We start from the raw sequence: 26,908 nt of genomic DNA, 5'->3' as shown, positions 1-26,908 counted from the left end.
AAAATAGAAAATCCACAGTGTTTCAGCTTTCAGGAGCTTAGTGGGAAGAGCCTATTATACTATAGGTAGGTATTACCCTCATCTGTCTTGCCAACCTCCCTGGTTGAAATAACAGCCTGGGAACAGGTCACTTTATATAAAATAATAACTGTGAAGGATTCATGGCTTTGCTCTTCCCAGATTATGAGCCCAGACACAAAAGTCTGACCAAAGCAATGGAGCCTTTACAAAACCTTTCCAGAGGAAGGGCTGGATGTCTAAGCTGTTTTCCCATCCCAACTCAGAGAAAGATTTTTGTGAGATCATATATCAACAAATAAACTTTTAGCTAAGCTGTGGGAACAAAACCAAGTTGTTTTGGCCAGTAATAACATCACAGTTGAGTGAGGATGATGCAGAAACCTGAATTTTCAGATCTTAATTTTGTCTCATATTCCTAATACTCTTTGAAATTAACAGATGACATTCTACCTTAGTTTTACTTTAACGTTATTTCACAATTAAATTTTTCATCAAAGACACATAATTTCTCAATGTTGAAATCAATATTCTGTGATAACTTAATTCCATTTCTGGATGCAGCAGACCTAGATTCCTTTCTACACTAAATAGAAACAGAGTGCAGGGTATTTAATATCCTGTCATTGAGACAGTGCAGGCTGCTACTATACAGTGAGTAGTATATAAGTATATGAGCTTTGAAAATTTAAATGAGCTGGTAAGCTAATAAAAGAGTAAGATATAAGTATAGTGATTGTTTTTACATCTAAGTGAGGCCACTAAATAATTACAAGCAATTTGAATGTTTTGAACAATCTCTTTTAGGGTAAACTGTGCAACCGACTCTTCATAACATTAATACTTTGAAATAATTGATTTTCAAATACTGAAGCAGGCAGAGGATGAAGCTTAAGACTGCAAGGCAGTAAAGACAAATCAGGTTTGTGTAAAAATCTATATTTAAAAAGGCAGTACAAGTTCAGTGATGCACAACTCATCTTAAAACAGCCTTTGTCTTGTGTGGAAAAAGTTCTGTCATTTATTATATGTATAGCTTTTATTTTCATGAAAAAAACAGTATTGCTTAAAGGAGGTGGGCATTCATAGCTTTGTTAGTTATAACAAACTACAGTCTCAGGCTGTTGAATTCAGGATATAAAGCTGATTTCAACTTTATATACTATATACCCAAATAAAGTAGACACCTCCTTGGGCTAGAGCAGAGCTGTAAACAACCTGACCACTTGCTTTCATAGTCTGAATTCAGCACCTGTTATTGGTCTGTTGTTGTCCAGTAGTATACTGGGTCTGGCTGGGGTGGAGTTATTTTTCTTCCTAGCATCCTGTATGAGGCTATAGCTATGATTTGTGACATAGCCAGTGTTGGTAACACACCACTCTTTAGCCACTGCTCAGTGGTGCTCACATGGAGTCAAGGCCTTTTCTGTTTCACAATCAACCCCAGTGCAAGCAGTTTGGAGTGGGCAAGAGTTTGGGAGGGACACAGCTGGGACAGCTGACCCTGACTGGCCAAGGAGATATTCCATGCTGTATAACATTATGTTCAGCAATAAAGCAGGGGGAGAGTCCTTCCAAGATAATCATCACTTGGAAAGTGGCTGAGCATCAGTCTGCTGGTGTGAGGTGGTGACTGCCTTTACAACACATGGTTCTACCTCCTTTTTCTTCACTTATTAAGTGGTCTTTATCAACCCATTAGGTTTTTTTTCACTTTTACTGCTCCAATTCTCTCTCCCATCCTGCTGTGGGGAGAGGGAGTGAGAATCTGGGTGAGGCTTAGACACCAGCCAGATTAAAAGCACCACTAATATTGGATGCTTTCAAATATTTCAGACTGTATTGCTCTTTCTCTACGCTATACAGAAGTGAACACTTCAACATTATAGGCAGTATGTTCATCAGTGGTCTGGAAGTAAGCATAAAATCATCTCCTGGTAATGTTTGCTGATAGCACAAGGCCAGCAGTGTGTGAAATGGTGATAAGTTGTAGAATACAATGCAATAAGCCTTGCTGACTCCACAAAGTGCATTCTGACTCAGCTAACTGCACACTTATTCATCAAGGAGCAAGGGATCAAAGCCATACTGACTGCACAGAGAATTTTGGCCTGTAAATAACTGATCAGGGGTCTTGTAAGATGGGCAATCAAGTAAGAAGTCCCATTGCAAAACTTGAACATGAATGTAACAAGGAATAGAAATTATGAGTTTCAAGTTATATCCTTGTGTATGGCATTGGTCAAGCTGATGCTGGAAGAATTCATCTAGTCCTGATGTCAGCATTTTTGAAGGGATATGGAAACACTGAAGTAAGTTCAGAAAACAGCCACAAAAAAGTATTTGCTTGAGGAAGTGGGGTAAATGCCTTCTGGTGAGAGACTTGGAGGCTCATTTGGTGTAATGTCTAAAGGAAAAAACTGTGAGCTGGCTTGATTCTTTAAGGAAAAATACTTAGAGAAAATTGTTTTTTCCTAGGGGGCTCTTTAATCTACCTTAGAAGGACATAATTAGAACGACTAGCAAAAATCTGAAGGTACACCAGTTCAGATAACAAAGAATTAGTTCTGAATATAAAAATGCTTACCCATGAAAGAAGCTTCTAAATGTTCCTAACAGGATAGGATTTCTTTGGTGAACACTCAAGGACAGCAGTATTGTAAGAGGACAGACCAGACCAACTTAAGTTCCCTCCTGGCTTTATGAATTCATGAATCTATGTGCTTTATAACTACAGAAGAGAATAGAAATCTCAAAAACCTGTAACTTTCACCACTGGACCAAGTAGCACAGGCCCGGAAAATCAATGCACGTTATCAGAGAGAGGGCATGGAGCTAAACTGAAGGAAGCTGACTGGGGTGTGGTGCCAATTTGCTCTCATAGTGAGGTCTCAGGTGAAATCTGAGGAATTAATTCTTCTACCTGAAGGTGCTTCTTTTTGAAATTGATGATTCAGTATCTTTTCCACTTCTGTTTAGGGTTTTGAATAGTGAATTCACTGTGCTTACCTGATGTTTTAGGTCTGTCTCTCTGTCTCCTGCAGTTTCTAGCTATGATGACTTTCTGAAAATAGAGAGGAAGCCTGGCATCCAGCTCTGCTTAATGCAAGCACAACTCCGAAGTGCAGTTTTGCAAATGGTTTAAATCAGCACAACCAAGCTCATTATTTAGCTTGTTTGCTGTTTTCTGGGAGGAAAGCAGGACAAGTTGTTTTTTAAATTCTTGTATGTCATTTAGTCCCTATTCTTACCTTTCTTGTTCAATGCTAAATCCCACAATTCTTGTGGGATTGAAGAATAGACTTCCAAGAGACAAACACTGTCGTTCACTCTGGAGTTCTTTATCCATCTAACAAGTTACTTTTACAGTGCTGCTACTTTTTCAGCATTGGGTGGTTTTTCCTTGTTTTAGTGAAGAAAAATGATTAATACTTTCCTGTGGATATTTACCACAGCATATATTTCCTTCCACAATATTTTTCTGTTGGCAGAGTGAGCCTATTTTTCCCATGTTTTATGTCTCTATGAAAACTTGAAAACTACAGAGAAAAAGTTAAAGAGGAGCTTTCAAAAAAGTTTGGTGACTTAACTTGGGCTCCAAAGCGGTGGGTTCAAAGTCCCTATTGGAGCTTGAACTGGCAGACAGTAACACTCAGTTTAAATACTCCCCGTTGGATACGTCATTCAAGTGAAAGCACAGACACTGTCTGGTTTTTTATCTGATGGAGGAGTTCTCTTTCCGAAAGTCTCCTTGTTCTCTGCAAAAAGATATATTATTTTCTACTGCAATCTTAAAGATGTGGATTTAAGGTAGGGAGTTTGCTTGCATTGGAGGGGAATTTGTCCTTAAGCCCCAGAATACTGTAGCCTGTAGTGAAGCCTGCCCTAGTGCAGGCCTTACTTTTCTTCCCCCCTCAGTAATCAGAGCCCATTAGCAAGGCTTAGCATATCCAGATCCATCTTGCTCAAGTTGTTATGTCTGTCCAGTTCCATTAGTACAAAACAGGATTCTGCAGTGTACAAGGTGTCCTGACTCTCCCCTGCCCCAATTCTGGTTTTTTGTTTCACTTCTACTAAAGAGCCCCACAGGCTGATTTTAAGACACCTCTGGCCACTCTGCAGAAATGAGGAGAATTTTTCACCATAGAGACAGGTAATATAATTCCATATTTTATAACTACTATGATTTACAACTACTGTGATTTATAACTACTGTGCTGGAGTTACAATACTCAAAGCTTCCTCATAAACTATAGTCACTAAAGCATCTTGCATACCTTTCAGATGCCTACAATGCTTCTAGGTTGGGTTAATTTTACGAGTTTTTCTGTAGTGGAAGTACAGAGAGAAGCATTTCCAAAGGCTCATTCCTCCCATCTACTTATTTAGGAGAGGATAAATCATGCGCTAGAGATACCTCTTTATGCACACAGCAGACAATGAACTTTATGTGCTTGGTGAATTCAGGGTTAAGTGAGAATGGGTTCATCCATTGATTACTAGACTGCCATTTCTTATGCAACCAACAGTTTCTTGGAGTTTTTATTTAAAAAAAGATACTGCTGCTTATGAAACAGTTAGCTTTATAAATAGGGATGGTTCAAGGTTTTGCAAGAGCACTGGCAGCAGTGATGCATTCTGGCATCTGCAGACATATTGCAAAAAGTGTTTATAGGAAACAACACCTCCGCAGATCAGATACCTCTAGAACTGGGTAATGGTACATTGTACAAGGATCTTGCAGGATTGATTTTAAGAGTGGAGTTCTTATGGGCAATCCAGTTCCCTGTAGTTATTCCTCTCCAGTGAAAGTCAAGAGTTCTGTTAGCTTGAGGCTGGGCACAGAAATCTAGCCATATTTAGCTGAGAACATGTATTTCACTGTTAAAGGAGACAGTCATGAGGATGGCCTGAAACTAAAGGAAAAAAAAATGTTTCAAAGTGGAGGGACAATTTAAATTCTTTAAGCTCCCCTTGTATTAGCTACTTCTTGGCTTTTAGTGTATGAAAGCTTCTTGGCATGTGCCCTGCCTGGGGTCGAGTAGGACGTGGGAGAGATTGTGCTTGGATGTCTGGAGTACTACCACTTGGGGGGAAAATGTGTAGCATTCCAACAGATATAATTAATGACAAGTGTTGTTGTCTTTCTCCTGTGCCATCCACCCAATGGCTGCCTGGTGCTGACCTCTTGCTGTCCCGCTGACCTCTCCAAAGTTTATTTTAAAAAGGCATCCTTGCTTTCCCAAACTTTTCAGCTAGGCTTCCCTTGGGCTTCTTGTTCAGTGCATGCCCACAGACTATGCCTGTGTCCACTGCTCAGTGATCAGACACAAGTGTTTCCATTAGAGGGATGATTAATGGAAACTTCCTTGGGAATGGGAAAGGGAGAAGTGGGTAATACAAGTCAAGAAACGTGTTAAAGCTGAACAAAGAAACTTTGTTTCTTTGTTTCAAAAATAACTTATTTTTCAAGTGTGCTGCAAATTGTCCTTACTCACTTGGGTCCTGCCCACATCAGTAAAATGCTGCAGTTTTTTCCACAGGGGTGGGCTTGAGAGAAGTTTGTGCTTTCAACCCACTTTGTAGTGAGTGACCACATCAAATAATTCCATCGGCTGAACTGGCTTTTTTGTTGGCAGATTTAGTGGATATGGGGTTTAATGCTGCATAGTGCAGGTGCATGGAATTTTCTACATCTAAATGCAAAGTAATAAAACAATGACTGAAGAGTACAGAGGAATCCAAACTGGCTATTATGAGAGTGCAGCTGTCACGTTACTCCTTACTGGTAGCATTCTCCAAACAGAAAACTGCATGACTTAGTCCTTCATTTGCATGATGAGGATCACAGATTCTGTCTGATCTCAAGCCTTTCCTGACTCTCTGCTTACCCTTTTCCAGTTACAGGATGTTAGAGGCAAAAACCTGCTTCTTCCACTCCCCATAGGCACCATGTTTAGCTCTTTGAATATCCAGGGATAGGATCCACCCTGTCAGCCAAAGCAACCTGCAGATTGAAGCAGCGCAGCAGTGAAATGGGCACAATGACTAATTTTTCATTGCTGAGGGAACTGGTAAAAAACATTAATTAGGGACAGAGGGACTAATAAACTTGGGAGGAGACTAGAAGCTCTGTGCTGCTGATTCCCGGGGAAAGCAGAGGGCTGGAGTTTCTAGCAGTACCAGGTAGGACCTTCCACAGTGCTTTACAAGGAAGAAGCTTTGCTGTTTTTCAGGAGAAATCAGAGCTTTTGTTGCTTGCTCTTTTTAGTCTAACAGTGTATTAAGAGCTCTGAAGAGACCACAATAGAAAATGTTACCTTCCCACAAAGCAAACAGCATGGGTAGCAACTCTGCCTGCCAAACATCGCTGTTCATCAGAGACAAGCAACCCTGACTAGTTGGTAAGTTGTTATTTGGCATGTGCACATCATATTCTCTATGGAGTCAATTTTTCAAGGCTAAATCTTGTTCCTGTTGCCAAATCAGAAAAACTGGGCAGTTGCACTGTAGGGCAGAAGGGAGACTGATGCATGGGGCTGGAACTGCTGTTTTCCAGGTCTGAAGCTCCTTTGCCATCTGTACAGTAGCAAATAAATTCATTCCATGTTTACCCGCATAGGCACAATGTGCCTGTGCTGGCTGGGACCTCCACGTGCCTCTGCAAAGGGAAGGCCTGCCCCTCCCCTGCATAGCAAGGGCATTCTGCTTTTGTGACATCTGGGCCACTGCAGCTGTTATAAGGAGGGGTTTGCTCTTTTTAGAAATTATTAGCCAAGTAAGCATGTTGTTTATTAAAATATGCAGTGTATGTTGTAAACTTGTAACTCTGATATAGAAAATATCAGCAAATGATTCTAAAATTTATTGAAGACTTCTTTGTGTCCCTAGTCCAGTGAAGGGTGAGAGTTATATTTGATTGAACATGTAACCCAAAATGCACATTTTTTCACTTTTGTATTTTTTCTTTAGAATTCATAATAATTTATATTTATTTATAAACATTGTAAGTTAAAATTGCGCATAGAAAATAATATAAAAATATTGGAGGAAATTATTTGACTTTAGCTCTTCATATATGTTGAGCTTTGATGGAATCACTGCATTAGTTAAAACACGAGAGAGCTAGTGATCATGAAGAACAGATAGAATCTTTTTTCTCATGTTCCACCAAAACCACTGTTCATGTACAAGTGTGTTGGTAACTCAGTGTGCAGCTGCTGGTAACACTGATACCAGTAGAACAGCTTTTATTCAGGCATGATATTGTAAATAAGACCTGAAAAAGTTTGAAGGTTAGCAATATAGCAATATAAGAAGCATATATCACTATATGAAAGAATGAACTTTGTGTCAATTCTGCAGAACATGCTTTCTTGAAAATGAGAATTTATTAATTTTAGTACAAAATATTTTGCCATCTTCTTAATGAAGTGTTCTTTCACAGTCTGTTAAGTATAATAATTATTAGATTTTTTTTTCTCCAAGATCGTTGAGTTTTTGTTAGCTACCATTTTTCATTTCTTCTCTTTATATAGAGAATTTTGCAGCATTTGAATGATTGATATTCACTGTATTGCTAATTGTTGCACCCTTACTGGAGAAGACTAACAAGCTTTGTCAGTTCATCACTGCTTCTTTTGTTTTCTTTTGTATGATTAATGCCCATTGTTGATACCAAGTTACAGTTCAGTCAATTGTGGCTTAATAACAAGAACGAAATTAATGTTAGGGAAATATAAATTATTAACCAATTTTCAGGGGTGGCTGATTCTAATGAAGCGAGTTTCTTTGCTAAATGCATTTGAGTATCAAAGTCCTCTATGTCATAGCTAGAAAGAAAGGAGTGCCACAGCACTTGCAGATGGGCTTGCATTGTATCATTACCTCCTTATTTCGGTTAAATATTTTTTTAGCCTTGTGGAATCTAAATTGAGTAGAAACAGGGCAAAAGATGGATAGGTCATAGACCCCACCTTCAGGGCAGCTGGGTTAGTCCACTGCTTTAGCATCCTTAGTACTGTGTGTCTTGAATCTAGTGAAGCCTCACCTAAGAGGTGCACAGAGGTTTACACTTTCTAGGCCGTATCTACAGAGAGCTGGACCCTTTCACATCTATTCTAGACAGGCAAATGTTTTTTCAGGTCTAGAACAGTTTGCTTACAGATGATAGGCAAGGTGTAAAACTACAGTTCTGAGGTAGAAATAGTCTACAGAAACACTGTATTTTACTGATAGAACTGAAAGGTCTTCAGCATTGGATCTTTTCTTTTGGTGAGTAGTCCATAGGGAAAAAAAATACACTGTTTTGCATCTGTATTTCTAAAAATGAGGGTGAATGTATCCACTTAACAAATAAGGAGGACAAAATGGGGTTCATAGAGGAGCAGTTTGAAATACAAAAAGCAGTGGGGTCCATTAAGAAGCATTTTCCTTTTTGGTTAATCCCAGGTTCACTTTTGTGTAGCTGAATGTGTTTTACAGTATAGTAAAAACACACAAGAGAGTGTGTCTCTTGTATCCTCAGTGTAGGGATTAAGTTAAGTTCTTTCTCTAAGTTTTAAAAAAGTTTTCCTCATTTACGGGGAAAATTGATGGTAAGTATGAAAGTATTCCTTGCTGATGGCTCTTCCAGGGAGTTGCTTTATTTTTTGTTAGAACCACTGTAGTACTATCCTTTGCAGACTGACATTGGTTTACATCACAGTTTGGGTGATCTTCTCCAGTTGTATAATCACAGACCAGCATGGGGAGTCTGTGGGTGGTTTTAAGAGATTTTCTAGGTTTCTTTGTTTCAGGAGTTTGGTGTCCAAACATTATATGATTTGTTTATACTGATTTCATTGTGAAGGAAAGAATAAGTCTGATCTCCTCCTTACTGTAACTCGATAGCATGACAGTTATCTCAAGCATGCTTTCAGTTAGGTCTTATTCGTGCTTGAGGAATATTACTGTTTAATATGCATAACATTATGCGTGCATTTTCTCTGCTTCTGGTAGCTCCCGTAGAACTCTAGTGTTTCTTTCATTCTGATTTTATTGTTTATGTGATAGCTAAAATTATTAAATTCTTAGAGCTAACTGAGACTGGACAAAGTTTTACGCTCTACTATCATTTAACTTACATTGGTATTTTTGCTTTTATTCTGAGTGTGTTGATTTTAACTCACTCAGTTTTACTCTATGATGGTAAAATTGCTTGTATCCTGATTCTGGAAACCCTCTCAAAGGGTTTGCATATATGTGCAGGCTTATTAGATCATTTGCATAAAGAGAGCTTGAATAGTGAAGGATTATTATTATTTATCCTAATAGAATCTTTTATTAAGATAGAGCTCACATTTTATCTTTTATTAAGATAGACATTCACATGCCTTATACAGAAGACTGTTAAATGAAACAGCATCCTGAGGACTTTCCCTCTTAGCTGTGGTTGGATCATTTCTAGTGGTTTCCATGCTTTATGCAGTAACATAGATTTACTCAGGAAACATGAACTCAGACACTGCTCCTGCCACAGCTTTCAGGTATCAGTAATTACATGTCACAGGAGACTGTCTAAATGCATGTGCAGCTATTTATCTACCTTCCCAGATGAGCAGAGCCTTCACATAACAAAACCTTAAAATACTCTGGACTGCTCAGACAAAGGATGAGAAGGAATATTACTGCATTGTACCGGTTAAAGAAGCCCCCAAAAGCAGAAGTACTGAATTGCAATTCCTGCTTTCATCACTTCTGAGCTTACTGCTAAAGTATCAATCAGATAAAGAACAGAAATTATCTAGGGAGCCTGGGGTGATCCTCAGGACAGCTCAGTAACGGCTGTGATCAGCCTGCGGAGTCAGACCCCTCCTTTTCTTTGATCCATGTATGTTGACTGATTTTTTTTGCAACAGCTGAATCTTCCCTATCACTGATCCTGGAGGTTAGATTGTCACCTAGGAGGTAGGATATGTAGCTTGTTGACCTAAAGCTAAGAAATCTGAAATCTGTATGTCTCATACTCTGGACAATAGTGCTCACATCTGTGCCACGGACAAAAAGGGGAGTCTTATCTCCACCCACTTCTCTGGTGGTCACTTTCTCAATGACAACAGCAAGCTCTGCTCAGGTCTCTCAAAGAGCTGAAGAGCCAGCTGTCTGCAGGAGAGGACTGTACATTTGTAGACACCAGCTGACCAAGCTGCCAGGCCTCTGCCTGTGGTCCTGGCTTTGAAGTTGAACTCCAGAGAGGACTAGGAGTTGACCCCTAGGCTTGGAGTACTTCATTGCCTGCAGGTACTCACTGTGTAGCTTTCTCAGCTCATTCTTCAGAGAAACCTGTCTCTGATCTTAATGCTGAGTAAAAAAACTGAGTACTTAACTTTAGACCTTTGATTTTATTCCAGGGATGTGCTGTTTAAAACTTCACTCTTACAGCGCCTAATTTGTAATTATTATTATTACAGCACCTGAATTTTTTATTGAATCTAATCCTGACAGGTTATTTTGTAACTAGCAAGATTTTGAGTTAGCTCTTTTTGACAGCTGTGGTTAATGAATTCTTATAATAGATGCTAGGATGAAATGATAAAATAGCCGTTAGCAGATCTTCCGTCTAAAGCCCAGCTGCTCAGTAAAGTTTTTGGTCATATATCTGTATTTTTGACTGTAACTGTAAATGGAGAAAAAGCAGGTCCATAGATACAGAACTCAGTTAACCAGAGTAAAGGAGCATCTAATCTTCATTAGTGACTGCCAGTTGGAGAGGTTCCTGAATTTAAGAAGTTCTTGAGGAAATCTGGTTTCTGCTGTCTCTCTTGAAGCACTGTTTGAAGTACACAGTACCCAACATATACCATTCTTACCAGAAAAGCACACAGGACAGCAGTCATGGAATTGACTGAAGGTGCCTCTTACTACTCCTTTTACCTTTCTACCTGTGCAGTAGCAGACTGAAGTAGGAGTTAATGGCTAAAACAAATCCAAGTGAACAAGGCCAGTTCCTACTTAAATCAACACACAAACAGGAACAGAAGCTGAATCTGAGGGTAGATTTGGCCTTTCCATTAAAAAGAAGACCTGTAAGCAATCGAAAATATAAAAGAATCCAATAAAAAGTTCATCTACCACTTCACAAAACACACAGGAAGGAGGTTGCTGCTGATTTTAAGTGAAGGCTAATCCTTCACCTCAAGACACATTTGCTAAGAAATGCTTGAATTTGTGTGTAAAATAGCAGCACTGGACTAGCCAGGAGGAAAATATGTCTTATGAGACTTTTCTGCAATGGTGTAATTTAACTTGATCACTGGAGTGATGAGTTACTGAAGGCAGCTTAGTTTTTTATTTTACCTTAAGGAAATACCCAGGATTTTGAGGTAAAAGAAGAAGCAATGAAGTCATATTAAAGCTCCTGTATTGCAAGAAGGCAGGTCAAAATAGTCTACTTAAAAAAAAAAAAAGAGGAATATAAGCGTGAAAAGGCATAGGAGGGACAGAAACAGTATAGTGGTTTTTTTCTGCTAGAAACCCAGTTTTTTTCACTCCTGCTTGTTGTATAGTAAAGGCAAACTTTGGAACACTTAAAAAGTATTCTCATACCCGAGATAGAGACCTGAGTCAGAGCATAAGGCTCAACCTCTCCTTTTCTGTACTAAGGAGCGAGACAATGCACAGCTTTCATTCATCCACCAGATTCAGCAGCATCTTTCCATTTCTCAGATACTGCCAGAATTCTCAGACCCAAAAGGTAGGTCGGAGTTTATACATCTAATCTAAATTTCTAAAAATCTGTAGAAGACCTCTTTTTAAAACTTAACCTTTTCACTTGCCTCCTTCTGTCAGAATACATGATGCTTTCCATACGCTAGCTCTCAAAAAAACCTGGTTTTATTTTGCAGTTCACCTCTAATTCCAAGCTCTGAGAGCTGGAAATGATGGACACTATGGGCTAGTAAGGAATGTATAGGAGCTTAACAGCAGGAGCAACAGACCCAGGTTAAAAATTCAGTGACCAGGAACAAATGTGCCTTTTATTTCATCTCCCAGCTAAAATCCTAGATACAGTTTATTGGCTTTAAACTTTTCTCATTTAGTAGAATAATCTAAGCTTAGTGTTTCTTCTTAATCACATCCACTTAAAATGGGACATATATGGCTCTATAAATTAAGCTAGCACAGAAGTATTCTTTGTTTAAAAGACTTGGAAATTGCTTGACAGTTAACTATTAAATGGTATCTAAAATACCTGGAATTTTCTCTGAAGGAGGTTATGCCTCTACTGAAAATGACAAAATCAAATTTAAACCACAAGTGATGGAAATGTACTGCTTGATTATCTCAAATTCAGGAGCTAAGTGTATGTCTGAAAAACATGGAGCTAAAGTGTTTCTAGAAGGTGATACAGCAGCTTAATGGCAGGGTCACCTTCTTTTGAATAAAACAGATTTTTTTATCCCACAAAACACATCCAGAGTACAAGTATTTCCATTCATTTTTAAATAAACTAGAGACGTGTTGAATTTTTCTCATAGAGACCAATCAACAAGTGTGTGAATGGGGCACACCAAGCAGTCATTAGCCCAGTGGTTATATTTTGCACTTGTCTGTGGTATTTTGACTGAAGAGTCCATCCCAGATATAAAAAAACCTTTTTTCAGAAGTCATACATTCTCATAAAAAATGTTTTCTTGGTTTAATATTTTTCTGAGGAAGAATTTTGACCAGCTGTCCACTAGAATCCTAGTTGAATATCAGATCCAGCTGCTCACGTGTCCCCCTGAACAAATATGTGCAAGTCCCCTCTTTAAGGAGCAGCAAGACCTGCAGCATCCTTGTAATACTGATGTACTTCTCAAATTTGGGGTCCTGACATAAAAAAGGCTGGAATGAAGGATATGGTGTTGCGCATACCCAAGTGAAAGGCAGGGAGCCAACAAAATGCTGTTGTAATTACAAGTGAACATTCTTGTATCATAAAACTGTAAAGAAAAAGCTATAAATCAGAGCTGGCCTGGTGGTCCCAGGCAGCAAAGTGCAAAAGATTTGAGCTCATTCTCTGAGCTCGCCAGGAGTGGGATCCTCATGGCAGCAGCGGCTCATTCCAAGGGAAGGGCATTCCTCTTGTCTCCTGAGTGATGGTCATGAAGCAGGGATTCTGGTGGGAGTCAGATCCAGCCTTCAGCCCTGAAGGAGTGATAGTCTCAAAAGTGCTGGCCATTGTGAAAAGTAAAGCAAACTGTGAACCAGAGGAATTTTGTCCTCAAGAGAGTTTGTGTGTGTGTTTAGGAGCCTGCTGCTTTCAATGTTAGGTTTGTGCTATTGCTGAGATCCCAATATTGGATCACTTGTTGTACTTCAGGACATAAGATTGTCCTTTAATTCAGGTAGTTCGTTTCATATTTCTATACACTCACTCATGACACCAAATCATGCTAAAACCTTCATATGGACATCAGAAAAATGCAAAGAAATTAAGTAATACTATCCAAAACGTCACTGCTGATGTTCCCATCCCTAATGAACGTGGACCCAAACTTAAGCTTCAGTTAGAAACAGGCTTTTCTTCTATCCTGGAACATTCTTCCTCTTTTCTTTTCTGACGTCTCACAAACATGTAACTCTTTAAAAATCATTGATCTGTCTGGATAATTTACTAATTTCAAAAATAACTAAATAAGTAGCAGGAAGGTTGGAAAGTATGAAGGTTGTTAGCATTGGGCAGTTTTCTAGAGACATTCTTTAATACAAACTGTGTGTGTGGACATTTCCTGTCCCTCTGAAAGATGTGGCTTGATCTAAGCCTACATTTACAGTTTGTATTTGGCAAAATAAGATGATGTACAGTTGTTAAAATAAAATAATAAAAAAAAATCCTAAGGGTGTGCAAGGGATTACACCAAAACAAACCCCAAATTGACAGCTGCACAAACAGCACTTGCACAGCAGTGGTAGTCAGCCACTAGGAATGCCCAGTTTCCCATCAGACTGGTAAGAATTTATAATTAATATCACATTTGGGGAGTCTTCTGCAATAAAACCACAATTTATTATGCTAACTTGATTATGGAAGAGATAAAGGAGAGTGGACAGAAATTCAGTACTGTTTTGCAGAGTATGTTATCTCCCTGTTGATAGCAGGAAGAGAGCAAGACAGACGGTGTTTTCCAGTATCAGCCCCTACACTGGTTTAAGAGGTGCAATCCTGAAAGGTGAGGGGCTCTTTCCTGAACAGATGTGACCCCCTTCAACTCTGATAAACTTCCCAAAAAGATGAGGGAAATTTGTACCGCACAGGATGTGTTCAGCACATTGAGGGATTGAGTTAGTAATGTCCCTGATAATTGTAGATACCTCATTGTAGGAGTCAGTTTTTATTTAAATTTTTTTAATAGGAGTATACACATCTGTCTTTATACCCAGCAGCTTTCCTGGCCCACAAGAAGTCCTCTGTGAATTTCCCCAACTGAGCTCAGTGGGATCTCTGTCAGCTGCAAGATTTATGTCATCTTTTTCAGTCCTGAGAACTGTTCCTTAAGCTTTTCACATCTGGATTTAATTGGAAAGACATTAAAAGACATTAAGTGTGCTGGAAAAGCATATTTTAGAGAAGATCTTTATAGACACTTCCATTAAAGGAGCTGATGGTTGTAGGTTAAAATGGGATGAGGACAAGCCATCAACAGTTAGCAAAGACAAAATTATATTGCAAACTACTTCAGATGAGAAGTTTGTCCTGTAGCTCTTGGATCTGACTCTGCTTGCACTTAAATCAACTTCAATTAGGAAAAAAATACCAGCTAATGCAGTGAAAGAATACTCTAAGATCAGAATCAAAACTTTTTCCTTTTGGAAACACTCAAATTTCTAATTACATGCCATATATGCTAAAAATAATGCTTTTAGCTGTCAATCTAGATTTGGTACTTTGTTGGACATACAAGCACTCTTGTAAAATGAGACTTGGAGAATGAAGAGGCGGATTGGTCATTAGGGCTCTGAGGGTGGAAGTACCCTTCTCTGAATGCCAGCGTGCCGGCCACAGGAGTAGAGTTTCACAGAAGCAGAGATAGGATAGAATTTAGTACATGGGCTTCATTACAGATGTTGTAATGCAAGAATCTCCAGCCCTAAACTCCCCAATTGTTCCAGTTGCTATTCGCTGCTTGAAGAAACCAATGGCCAGTGCTTTGCATTAAGTGTAATCTGTTGCTTTTGTCTTCAAAGTTTCTAGTCATGTTTAGACTGACAAGCACTTTAAATTTAAGGTAATGGACTCAGTATGAGAGAATAAGCATTCTTTCATTCTAAAATTGCTAAAAACAAGGAATCTGATATTTAGGAAATTGCTCCCATGTCTAAAGCAAAGTGTATGGTCTTTAGACATAAAAATATGTCAAGTCTAAAGAAAAAAATAGGTAGTTCTGTTTAACATTGCAGGGGGAAAAGTACTCTTTAGATTATTTCAGCAAAAAAATTGTGAGAGGCTCTCACCAGTCATCTTCTCCTAAAAGGGAGTCTTTTTCTCCACTATGTCATAGAAAATGTTTTGCATTGTTGGGAAGATGATAGCTTGATGAGTGATAGTGATAGGAATGAGGCATTTGAATTAAATGGCTGCAGTGCAGACTTTTAAAATTTTCTATCATTAAATACCTTTATTTAGAATCTCCCTCTTTCTAGCTTGGCCTATGAAAAAATGCATGTAAACTAGTAAAACTGATTCTTACTTTTATTGCCTGACCTTGGGCCAGCTCTTTCTGTCTCATGCTCTCTCTCTTTGGTTTCCTTCTCTTTAAAAACAGCATTAAATGAACTACCTCTGTTCCTTAGTGACACTTTGTCTCATGAAAAAGAGGATATTTGCAAGGAGAGGCAAAAAGTTTCTAAACACCAGTGAGTGTTTTTTACAAGTTCAGTTTACTAAGTGAAAGAGTAACCATGTTGATGTAAGTATTGAGTAATATACTTGATAGCTTGAATCTTGTTGTATACCGATTTTGGTGTGGATATTTGGGAATTCAGAAAAATCTTTTAATATCTTTTTTTTTTTTTTTTTTGACCACTGTGCATGAGCAATTGCCTAAAAAAACCACTTAAATAACAGAATAAATGCTTATAGCTCATTAAGTTTGTTAAAAGAGTTCTAGCTATATTCACATTACTGTATGGGTCAGGTCCCATCCCCTCATCAGGAACAACATTTATGTATTGATACCTTTGTAGTGAAGGCAGTGGCAGTGATGTCAAAACCAGGATGTAGCTGTGGAGGTCAAATAAATGAAGAGGATTGTCTAATACAACATATTTTAGAAGTCACTGTAAACTCTTAGGCAGTCAAGAATCTCATTCCACTTATTTCAAATCAAGAGGTCAAAATCTTCTGCAATACATATAGGGTTAATGAGAGCAGACTTGCAAATCTATTGCAGTGATGTGGAGAAATGCCTATAAATAAATAAATAAATACACCAAATCATTCTGAGAACACAGCTGACAAGGATATTTTCCAGCCATCAGTGATGAGAGAGTGATTCATGGTCTTTCTTCAATGCTGGTGCAGGATTTTGCCTGAGAATATAAATTCTGCTGTTTTCAGTTTTACATTTGAATCTGTCTTTCTTAGAATGTCCTTTAATTTTGTCTGCATCTTCTCAATCATGCTTGAGTGTTGTCTCAGTTGCATGATTTAAACCTCTACCTACTGATACAATAATTGACCATCTAAACACTCTCATTTGGAAGTCTCTAATTACTGAAAGCACCAATATTACTTAGATGTCTACCTCCTTCTGAAAGTTAGTGTTTAGGTAGCCTTTGTATAAGGATTAAAATTAGAAGCAAGATTAATTTAAGATTAATTACCATCTAGTAAAATTCTGTTGTATAAATGTAGTGTAAACACTTGGAAATTTAATTTTAAAATATTTTCTTTCATGTTCATAAGTAAGCTGTGATAATGTATGATTCTTTATGTATTTGTTCTTGGAATTGCAGCAACCGAAGGAAAAATTTGGAGTTTTGAATTTAGAAATACTTTAAATACTTTAAAAGAACTTCCAGATTTCTAGACAAAATCTATAGCAGATACACTGAAAAGATACTGGAAATATCTGATAAAAGATTTACTTAACTTTTAATTCTATTTTAACTATCTAAGATTTATTTTAACTGCTGGTACTGGGGCCCAACTTTCACACCTCACTTCACCATTAGAGGATGTACACACACCTCAGTAGATACTGACACTGAATCTGAAAGCCCTTTTGAGATGTTCTTGAAGAAACATCAGCTTACTGGTTTCCTGCATAAATCGTCATGAAAGCAAAAGTCTTGGTAGGACTGGAGTATGTTGCTGTTTTCAGCTGGGAATATGTGTGTGGGAGGAGTCTGAGAAGAAGCATATTAAAGAACAGTCCTGTACAGTCCGAGTCCCACATAGATCCTTTAGCAATCCCTTCTTCTCTTATTCCTACCCACAAGTAAGAACACAACCTAAACTTGGCAACTAGACTAACCTCTCCATGCTGGATTAATCTCTTATATTGTGTTAACTGAGATGTGTTTGACTTTAAATATTATTCATGAAATCCTCTTCATGCAAAAGCATACCTTTTTCTAATTTTTAAACAGGTGCTTTTCAGCATGCTTTTCTCTCTTTGTGACTGGAAAGATTTGTATCACCATTAAAACAATAGAGCTGTCTCACCCCAGATGATTATGCAGCTCTTTCTTGGGCTTTGAGAGAATGCTTCACCATTCATTGTTCCTGGAATTACTGCATGGTCCCAAGAATGGTGGTAAGATTTCAAGTGTGGTGGTTCGCATGGAAAATAAGCCATGCCCAACTGATTCTCTTAACTGTTAAGCAGTCCCTTTACTTAAGTAGATGAAGTAGATGAATTTAGGTTGAGGATCAAAACCTATAGAAATAAAATTCCATGTTGAATAGTGCCTTTCACTCCATGCACTTCTCAGAATATTAGAAGATGTGTAGGAATGAGTACACGTGTCCAATAAAACTAGGTGGAAGAAGGTGATACGCATGCTGTTGTTGATAGAAGCTCTGTTTAATATATTGGAAAAATTGTTCAAGAACAGTTAATCCTTACTTTAGGATTACCCCCAGAAAGCTGGCAAGGTCAGGCTGTACATGGATTGTGTGTCATTTAAATTCTGGCTGCATGAGTTGCCTGGGGGCAGCATTAACTACTATGTGGGACTTGTTCTAAGCTACATCTGTGAATCATCACTCTGTGTTTGAAAATAGTGGACTCCTCCTATCCTCCAAGCTCCTTCTCTTGACAGGTGCCATCAGTAGCGTTAAGCCTATCAGGTGACTATGCCTTTGTGCAGAGATTAATCAGTTTGGAAAATGCTATTTCCATGTAAACTACATGAGTTAATCAGATTATAACCCTGTGTTTTTCATGCATATCATAAACCATATGAGGAAGGAGCTTAAAGTCATTTAATTAAGGTTCACTCTTTGTGCTGTGAAAAGCCTTTCTGAACTTAATATTCAAACAGATTTTAACATTGGTTCACATGAGAATTAATCAACTGGAGAGAGCAGCACATTGCAAGGAAAGCAATGAAAACTCCTAGCAGGAGCTGTTGCTTGCAATATAGTAAATTCATTTACTACAGAAGCTGTGGGGAAAAGGGATTTGTTTGCAATACTTAGTATTTGTTCAGCTTGTATGTAGCCAACCTGACAAATCCAAGAGAATTAAATAGGTATGTTAAGGAGTCAAATTTTATATACTTTGTGTGCATGTATATAAGTCTACACAAACAAATATATCTTCTCTTTGTGCATTTCTGTATGCACAAAGTATTGGGTGTGGGCAAGTTAAAGCCAGGTGGAAGCTTAGTCAAAAATTTCTTCATCTAGAGAAATCAAGAGCAATAATTTGAATACATACAAATTTAAATAGTTGGTCAGTCTTGGGACACCGAGCCTTCAAACTCAATAGCTGTAATCTCAAAGCTCAAACTTCAAACTCTATAGCTGTAATATTGTTTGGGTTTTTTCAATAGCCTTTAAATGTGAAATTAAAATCCACATATTAAAAAGTCATGAAGAGCATCTCATCACTGATGCAGACAGCTTTGCTGCAATGCTATTGCAGAGCTGACATTGCCTTTTGAAGCCTCAATAGTCAGGGAGAGGGAAAGAAATTAACTGATTTGAGGGACATTTTTTCTTTTGATTTAGAAGACAAATAAACATGGATTTGTTTGTAAATACAATTGCTTCCAGTTTTGCTCATGCGTTAACTCTGCTGTTGTCTAGGCTTTTGGCTTGCAACTAAAATCCAGGACTAGAGTTATATCTGTCTATCATGGTAACCTGGTATGCAAACATGTTCTCAAGCCTAAACTTGAGCAACAGAGACTCGTTGATGCATATGGCATGTGAGTACAAGAAATATGACAACAATGAATCACTTGACTCTGCAAACTCTGTCCTGAACTAAGACCCAGCTACTAAAGACAGTAAAATCTTGTCCTTCATGACCTTCTCTGGACCCTGACAAGTCAGTCTTGCAGTTTCTGCCTGTAATTTTATGTCTTCAGAAAACACTGATTAAGGCCAAGCTGAATATGTTTTTTAATGTACTTAGAAAACTGATGTTTGGAGGCATATCACCAGTGAACTAACAGTATGAAGCAGTGTGTTTATTAGGATTGTCTCAGACCTCCTTGGTAAAGTCAACTGGAAGGGCCACAGAGAACAAAAAATTTTACAATTTTCAGTTTCATGGAATAAGCTGAAATGTAATACAAACTTAAGAGGAAAAACACAAACCACATACTGTGTTAAAACAAACATGAAAATTTTATCGTGAGGATGTGATCTGAAATGCATATGGGCTAGTGGAGTGCCTGTCTGCTGTTCTTGCTAAGGAATGATCTAATGTTACTAGATTGTCATTGTAAGACACTTAATCCCCAGAGTGAGAAACAGGAAGAATATTTACAAGTTTCAGTGCTATTTACTAATTGCCAACTGACTTGAGGAAAGCTAAAAAATGACTGGAAACATCCATTCCCATCCTGATACACACACATACTAATAATGGAAATGGCAGCCAAGACAAACAGCTAGCAGTGCGGTGCATCCTGTTGGCATCGTATTTTTGGCACTGTTGTAGCTACACAGAAAACAAGTGATACAAGAAATGTGTAAGGACATCTGTTCTGTAACCTATGGGGCTTCACTCACAAAACAGTTGTAAAATCTTCTGGGGGAGAGAAAAATTTCTCTATATCTGTGCAGATGCTCTATTGTAAGGAAAATATCAATGGAAGGAAGTGTTGAGCCCTTAAAAGAGGAAATTGTTCACCAGATTCACTGTCAAATGTTCCATTCTTTTCTTTCCTTTTCGTTTAACCTAAGTTATCTGCCATTCATAAGTTATATTTAAGCCAAGTGGTGTAAATCTATTGGGACTAATAGAATTGAATCATGGATGAAATTAGCCTGGTGTCTGCTTGTAACTCTTCTTCACTGCAGATTACTTGAGCTCTGTGTCACTCTGCTGCCTATTCAGGTCACAGCCTCTAAGCTACCAGCTTCCTTCCTGAATCCAGCATCTTCATGTCTGTCTAGGGGCAGGACGGGGAGGGAAGAAACATTAAAGACATCTATTAAGATCCAACGTATTGTTTACTCACCTGCTTCTCTTAGCTCGCTGATCCTTCCAAATACAAGCAGGCTATGGGAGAAGGAAAAGGGGGAGGTTTTAGTACACTGCAAGGCTCTCCCTACCATTCTTCTACTCCCCTTCATCCACATCCCATGAATGGACCTTTTAAAAAGGAAATAAACTTTCCCAAAACTCAAATCTTGTTGCAAACGTTGGGATATAAGAAGTTAGGCTTCCCCCACAGGTAACTTATGGTAAGATATACTTCCATAAAAAAGAAATTGGACCTCATATAAACCTGGAACACATTAGGAAACTGGAAATTAAAGAGGGACTGTGAGGTGCAGGAGGTTGAGAGTACCTGGGGAAGAAAAACTTAACCCTGGGAGAAGCTGGAGGTCTTAGGTGGGAGAGCTTTTAGGAGCTGGAAGAAAAAGGCAGACTTCAACAGCGCTCACAAAACCACCCTGACACCTGTAGCTGGAAGATTTAGGATACAGGCACAGGACTAATGCCCTGCTGATTGGCCCCTCTGATACTTGGTGTTACAAATGCAATAGGTCTGAGATTTTATCTTTTATGTCATATTTCAGTTTGGGAAAGGCATGGCTTGAAGAAGGGTGAGATGGAGCAATGAGACTGCACCATGTTATAAGCATTAGGACTTGGAAGTTGTGTTGGTATTAAACATGCTTATCATTGAACACCTTGAATCATATTTTCATTTTATGTGTTTCCTCTAATTGTTCCATATTTACTTTATTGACACCCCTATGTTCCCATGCTCCCACTGACACCCAATGATCCATGCTTACAGGCAAATTGTCCATTATTTTATATTGTAGTACTTCTTCCCTTGATGATAGAAAAGGAGAGGGGCTCTCTTGATCTGATTCTATTAAGATAGTGGCTAATATTCATTCAGGAAGTTTCAAATCAGTTTTCCTGGAAAACAACCCTGAAAGCTGTTCTGTAATCCTGTAATTTATGTGGGAAGCCTTGCAATTACTCTGTTTTGTGAGTAAAACAGTAGTAAGTAACAGAGCTACTCAACAATTCTAGAATTAGGATGTTTGTGTTGGTCTAATTAATCTCTTGATGATTTTGCGATTTCAGTTACCCCTAATTGACACCAGGCTGTTCTGCAGATCATATGATCAGTCTGTGATTTAATCTTGAATGAAACTTTACTTGGCTCTACTTTACAAACTATGATCAGGGCCTTTTTGTCCAAGTCACTGTACAAACAAATAACCTGAACACATAGTTCGTCCACAATAAGTTTACAATTCACACATCAGACCAGGAAGCTAAGAGTGGATATGAAAAAGTAAACAAGGTGGGTTGAGAAACATATGAGGTAGCAGTTTAACTGTGTGGGAGGAGTGGATGTCTCAGCTTCCTTCTCTCCTTGCAGTGCTACCTGGTAATGGGCTTTGGCTTACCATACATAAGAAGGAAGGAAATTCTGATAGTTTTGCTAATGTGCATCAGGAATAAATGGATATGAGAAGACAGAAGATTCTTGGGTGCCAATCCCTACCCATTGGATTCTTTCTCACAGTTGCTAACCCATGAGCAATTAAAGTACAAGGAAACATAGGAGACCAAATCACTCCCCTTCCTCACGTGATGAGTAGAGCTTGCATTGTGATGACAAGGACCTCAGGGAGAGGAGGAGAAGAGAGAAATCAGGATGAAGAAATGTGTTGGGTTACTGGAATAGAAAAGTTAAGAGGAGAGTAGTTGAAAACCCTCACTACCACTGGAGGAATTATTTGTGGTGAACAGTGATTTTGCTGTGCAGTCAAGATCAAGGATGGAAAGACAGATGGTAGTTAGATCTTATAGGCATAGAAAATGCACGTGTGAAGCTTCAAGGGACACTATGAGGTGGTAGAGAAAGAACTGTTATGAAGAATGGAAATATATCAAAACATCAAGAAAAACAGAAGAAATGAGGAAAGAGAGAATTCTCTCTGGGGAACTCAGTGAGTGATAACAGTGAAAGATCCAGTAATGGGACCTCATACAGGGGGCTCAGAGAACACATGGTAAAGGTGGAGTGGATTGTAGGTAACAGTGACAATCTGAGGTTTACCAAGAGACTTTATAAAATGCTTAGCTTTTTTAGCTTTTTTTTTTTTTTTTTTTTTTTTTTTTTTTTTTTTTTTTGTCAGGGCACAAACCATATCATTTCACAGACTAGAAAGATTCTAGTTTCATACATTATGGGTATGAGTACCATGTACAGCCCTCTGAGGCTTTAGCAGCTAGTCATTACTATAGACAAATATGGGACACGTGGTCTTTTACTTTAGGGCAGCCTGGCAATTTTTGTGCTGTTATTCATCTCACCAAAATACACATTGTCTAATAATATTTAAGTTGTATAAACATTCCTTTCAAGCGAAGGAGCTGTTGAGAGAATCCAGGCAAAGGATTAGTACAAAAGCAAACCTAGTACTTCATTACAATGGCAGCTCCTGTTCCAAGCAGGGTCCCTGCTCTCTGAGGGAAGTGAAGATAGAGACACAGATTCTTTCTGTCCCAACACATAAGAAGAGAGCAACAGTTGTTGCTTCACCATGAACAGTTCTTTAGGGCCTGCAGTCAGTTCCACTGCTGGAGGTTTTACCTTAGGGCACAATGTCTGTGGAAAGTCACCTTTTCTTTCCCCTGTGATTAGTTCTGAATGCATCTCAGGAGGAAGTGATTAAAAAGCAAAATCCATTTTGCGGTTCTGCTTTACATTTCACCTTTGCAGTAGAACTGACCTCAGCTCTTTTATTGTGCTGGCTCTGTTTTCAAAGTTGGCCATGTGGTGTCAGAGAGTTTCATAATCAACCTTTGCTGAATCAATTACAAAAAAGAATTATTTTTTTTACCAAAGCAGATAGAGGGAAGAGAGGAAGTGGGGCTCATAGCAGATGAAGCCGAAGTTGGTCAGTGAAGATGCAGAGGAAAATGTTAGATAAAAACTGACCTTCTATTCCTGATTCGCCCTAATCACCCCATATTGGCTCCCTGTCTAGTACAATTCACTACCTGTGTATAAGAGATCAGGCTGTAACATTGTTCCAGATCTGACTTTGGAGTGCTGGTAATGTCCTGCTGAGCCTTTTCCCACTGCTCACACCTTCTGCAACCATCTGCAAGATAGAAGTTTGTCCATAGGATCTCTGGGAAGTGTGGGCTCTAGGAAAGCACATGGGGAAGCTGGAGAGACTTTACAGCCAAAAAGCCAAGAATCCTAAAAGTATATCCTATTCTTCATATAAGTGATGAAGCTTGCATTGACACAAAAGGGAGCCACTCATATGCCCAGGAAGAAGGAGATCTCCTTGACCCATGCACAAGCCCAGCTGTTTGTCATGGAGCTGTTGTGTACCCACTCTGTTAGCTCTGTAGCCTAAATTGCTTCAATGTACAGGAAATGAATTAAATCTAGAATATCAAAACACACACCTTCCTTCATTTGCTGCTAATACAATTGTGTCACTGGGTTTTTTGACAACTCATTTTTTCTTTAGGCAGCATTAAGTGCCTTGAAACAGTTTTCAGAACAAGGACTGGATCCAGTGGAAGGAGCTATGAAAGTTGAGAACGGATCACATGAAAAGTAAGTACCATTTAAATCCTCTGCATTTTAATGCCTGTGTGGCATGGTAGATAAGAAATGTTAATTAAGAGCTTAGTTGCCCTTTTAAACCTATGCAAAACTATTTCCTCTGGAATTTATGTACAGTTTGTGACAATTTGAGAGGATAAACATGATTTCAGGTTTGGCATTACTGATACTGTTTACTAATGAGCTATGACACAGTCATTCCTATAGAAATGCTAAAGAAAAGGATTTTCTTTCCATTGTATGGATTCTGTGTAAGTAGCATAACATTATTTTTGTCAAATGTGTTATAGCACATGATATTGCCTGTAAATAAGCATAGCTGTCTGCCAATAAGTCATTATGACTGCAAGCTGAATTTTTCCTCAGAGAATTTGAAAGTTGAAATTTTTTTCGGGTCTTAAAAAACTCTGATATGGAATATTAGCTCTAAGTAGGAGACAATAGAACCAGGATTCACACTGGATTTTAAATTATTTAAGAAAGTGGGATTGTCCATCCAGTAAACATTTTTTTTCCAGCTGCTAGTCTGTTTATGTAAGAAAGTATTCTTGTGTTACTAAATAAATTAGGAAGTAATAGAATAAAAGAAGTAAGTCTAAAAGTGGCACTTGGAATTTTCAGTAGATATATTGTAGCTATTTATAAACTAATTTAATCAGAAACATTTTTCCATATGATCTCATCAGCATACTATTTGAACATAAATATTGTTGTTTCACTTTAAAATGTTACCTTCCACAGTGACCTTTGAATCTCATGTGCCATCTGGTAATAAACATGTCTTAAAGATGTGCAACCCTGGACCTTACCACTCTTGTTAATGTATTAATCTTTCAGACAAGTCAAGCATCTGGGAGAGAAAGCAGACAATAAACAGACTAACTCAGGCACCATTGCTCAGGACTGCAAGGATTCAAAGGCTGTCGTCTAGGAGCTTCCCAGCACCCACGGCTGCCACTGCATCCTTATAAACCTGTCAACACGCAATAGGGTGTATGTGTACAAGGAAATGAATGACTAATACCATTATTTGAGTCTTATGTGAAGACAACACTATTCTAACACAAGAGATAGTATACATGGTACTGTTTATTCAACTGTGGAAAAAAATAAAATTGAACACTTCCCTTAGACCTCGAGATGAGACCATAACTCAATTGCCCAGAGGCAGAAGAAGTCTGATCGTGTTACTGGAGGTTAAAATAACAATGAATTAACAAAAAGTGTTAGGAAAAAAAAAAAAGGGAAACTTTAAAATTGATTAATATTGAAGAAAACAAGTCAGCATTGGTTCAGTTATACAATTTTTTGTAGTGTAGTTTTAAGTTCAGCTTACTGTTTTTTAAATAATGCTTGAATATTTTAAAATTAACCAATGACAGTGCTGTGAGAATTGTAGTTGTTGTCTTCATATATAGTCATACAGCTTATCTTTTTATGCAGACATTATGCATTCTTCATTCTATATGAATATGTATGACTTTAAGATGCACTACTCAGAGTTGTATGCAAACAGAAGTTTAAATCTTGACAAGTATTTGCTTAACATGAACAGATGTTAGTTATGATCATTTTCAATATACTCCAGGGAAAAAGCAGATATGGTATTTGATTTTCCTTGCCATAATCAATTAAAGAGGCGTCTTGCCTCCAAGCAACATTTTCCCCTTCAATTCTGCTCTCTGTTGTGTGAAGCACATCTACACCCCATTCTGTGTGTTGTATCAACCCACCGTTTGCATCAACTGAGTGTTTTTAATCTCTGCATTCGACCAAGAGCAAAAGGGAGGACTGCAACCTTATCAAGCCAAGGGTGGAAACTGTTGATGTAAAGATCATTCTTTTGTGAAAGGAGTGGCAGCAGAGATAAGACCTGTGGCTGCTCTGTACCAGCATATTTCTTTTAAGTGTGTGGCCAAATGCAGTAAAACCACATCAGTTCATGTGTACAATGACAGTGTCTTCTCTTTCTTTATCACTCACTAGTAGACAATCAAGAGAAAAAATGGAAAACAACTAAAAACTAACAAATGACTGGCTACCACACCAAAGCCACGTTTCAACCAAGCTTTCCCCATGCCACCACTTTCTACAAACTTACTGTGTTAGACCAGACATGCTGGTATTTAGGTAATTTCTTTATCAAAAATACAGACTATTTTATTTAATACAACAAACAGATAAAGTTTAACTGCATAACAGTCAGGACAACATTGCACAAGATTGTAGAAGCACAAAAACCAGAGATCACAACTCAGTGACTCACACAGAAAAGCGGAGGAACAACAGTGTGAGGAAATGGTGCACGGTACAGTGGCATTGATTCACCTCTGGGACGGGCTTTCAGGGGAACACGCATCCTGCTCTCACAGAACAAGAGCTTGGAATCCTTTTTTCTACTGCATGTTTCTCATGGGTATGATTCACTCTCACCCCCAGCAGATAAGGAGTCTTTGTTCTAAAAGTTTGAAGTTTTCCAGGGTCTGACTTCATAGAAGGGTCAGGAATAAGCCAAACCTTTCAGTTCCCAGAGATTTGCAGGGGCGTTTGGCACCTGGCAGACTCAAGTTATTCAGGCAGCAGCATACAAAAATAATTAGCTCTTGCACACCACCTTTCT

The 26,908-nt window shown here is 38.4% G+C and overlaps 1 protein-coding gene across 5 annotated transcripts in view; it reads left to right on the top strand.

Moving 5' to 3' along the window:
- Positions 1 to 26,240, top strand: part of STAU2 (staufen double-stranded RNA binding protein 2) — a 171,372-nt gene extending 145,132 nt beyond the window's left edge. For 4 of the 5 annotated variants that reach the window (XM_069004942.1, XM_069004938.1, XM_069004939.1 and 1 more), the window contains 2 exons: positions 24,191 to 24,279; positions 25,126 to 26,240. In XM_069004942.1, coding sequence (XP_068861043.1) covers positions 24,191 to 24,279; positions 25,126 to 25,219 — 183 coding nt within the window. In that variant the 3' untranslated portion in view covers positions 25,220 to 26,240. Of the gene's footprint in view, positions 1 to 24,190; positions 24,280 to 25,125 lie in introns of those variants that run through there. The other variant, XM_069004941.1, reaches the window with a different exon arrangement.
- The last annotated feature ends 668 nt before the right edge of the window (positions 26,241 to 26,908 follow it).

This window comes from Aphelocoma coerulescens, chromosome 2 (assembly GCF_041296385.1).
Source record: "Aphelocoma coerulescens isolate FSJ_1873_10779 chromosome 2, UR_Acoe_1.0, whole genome shotgun sequence".
Classification (NCBI taxonomy): domain Eukaryota; kingdom Metazoa; phylum Chordata; class Aves; order Passeriformes; family Corvidae; genus Aphelocoma; species Aphelocoma coerulescens.
Note: the sequence above shows the minus strand (reverse complement) of the source record. Positions and strands in the feature narration are given on the sequence as shown.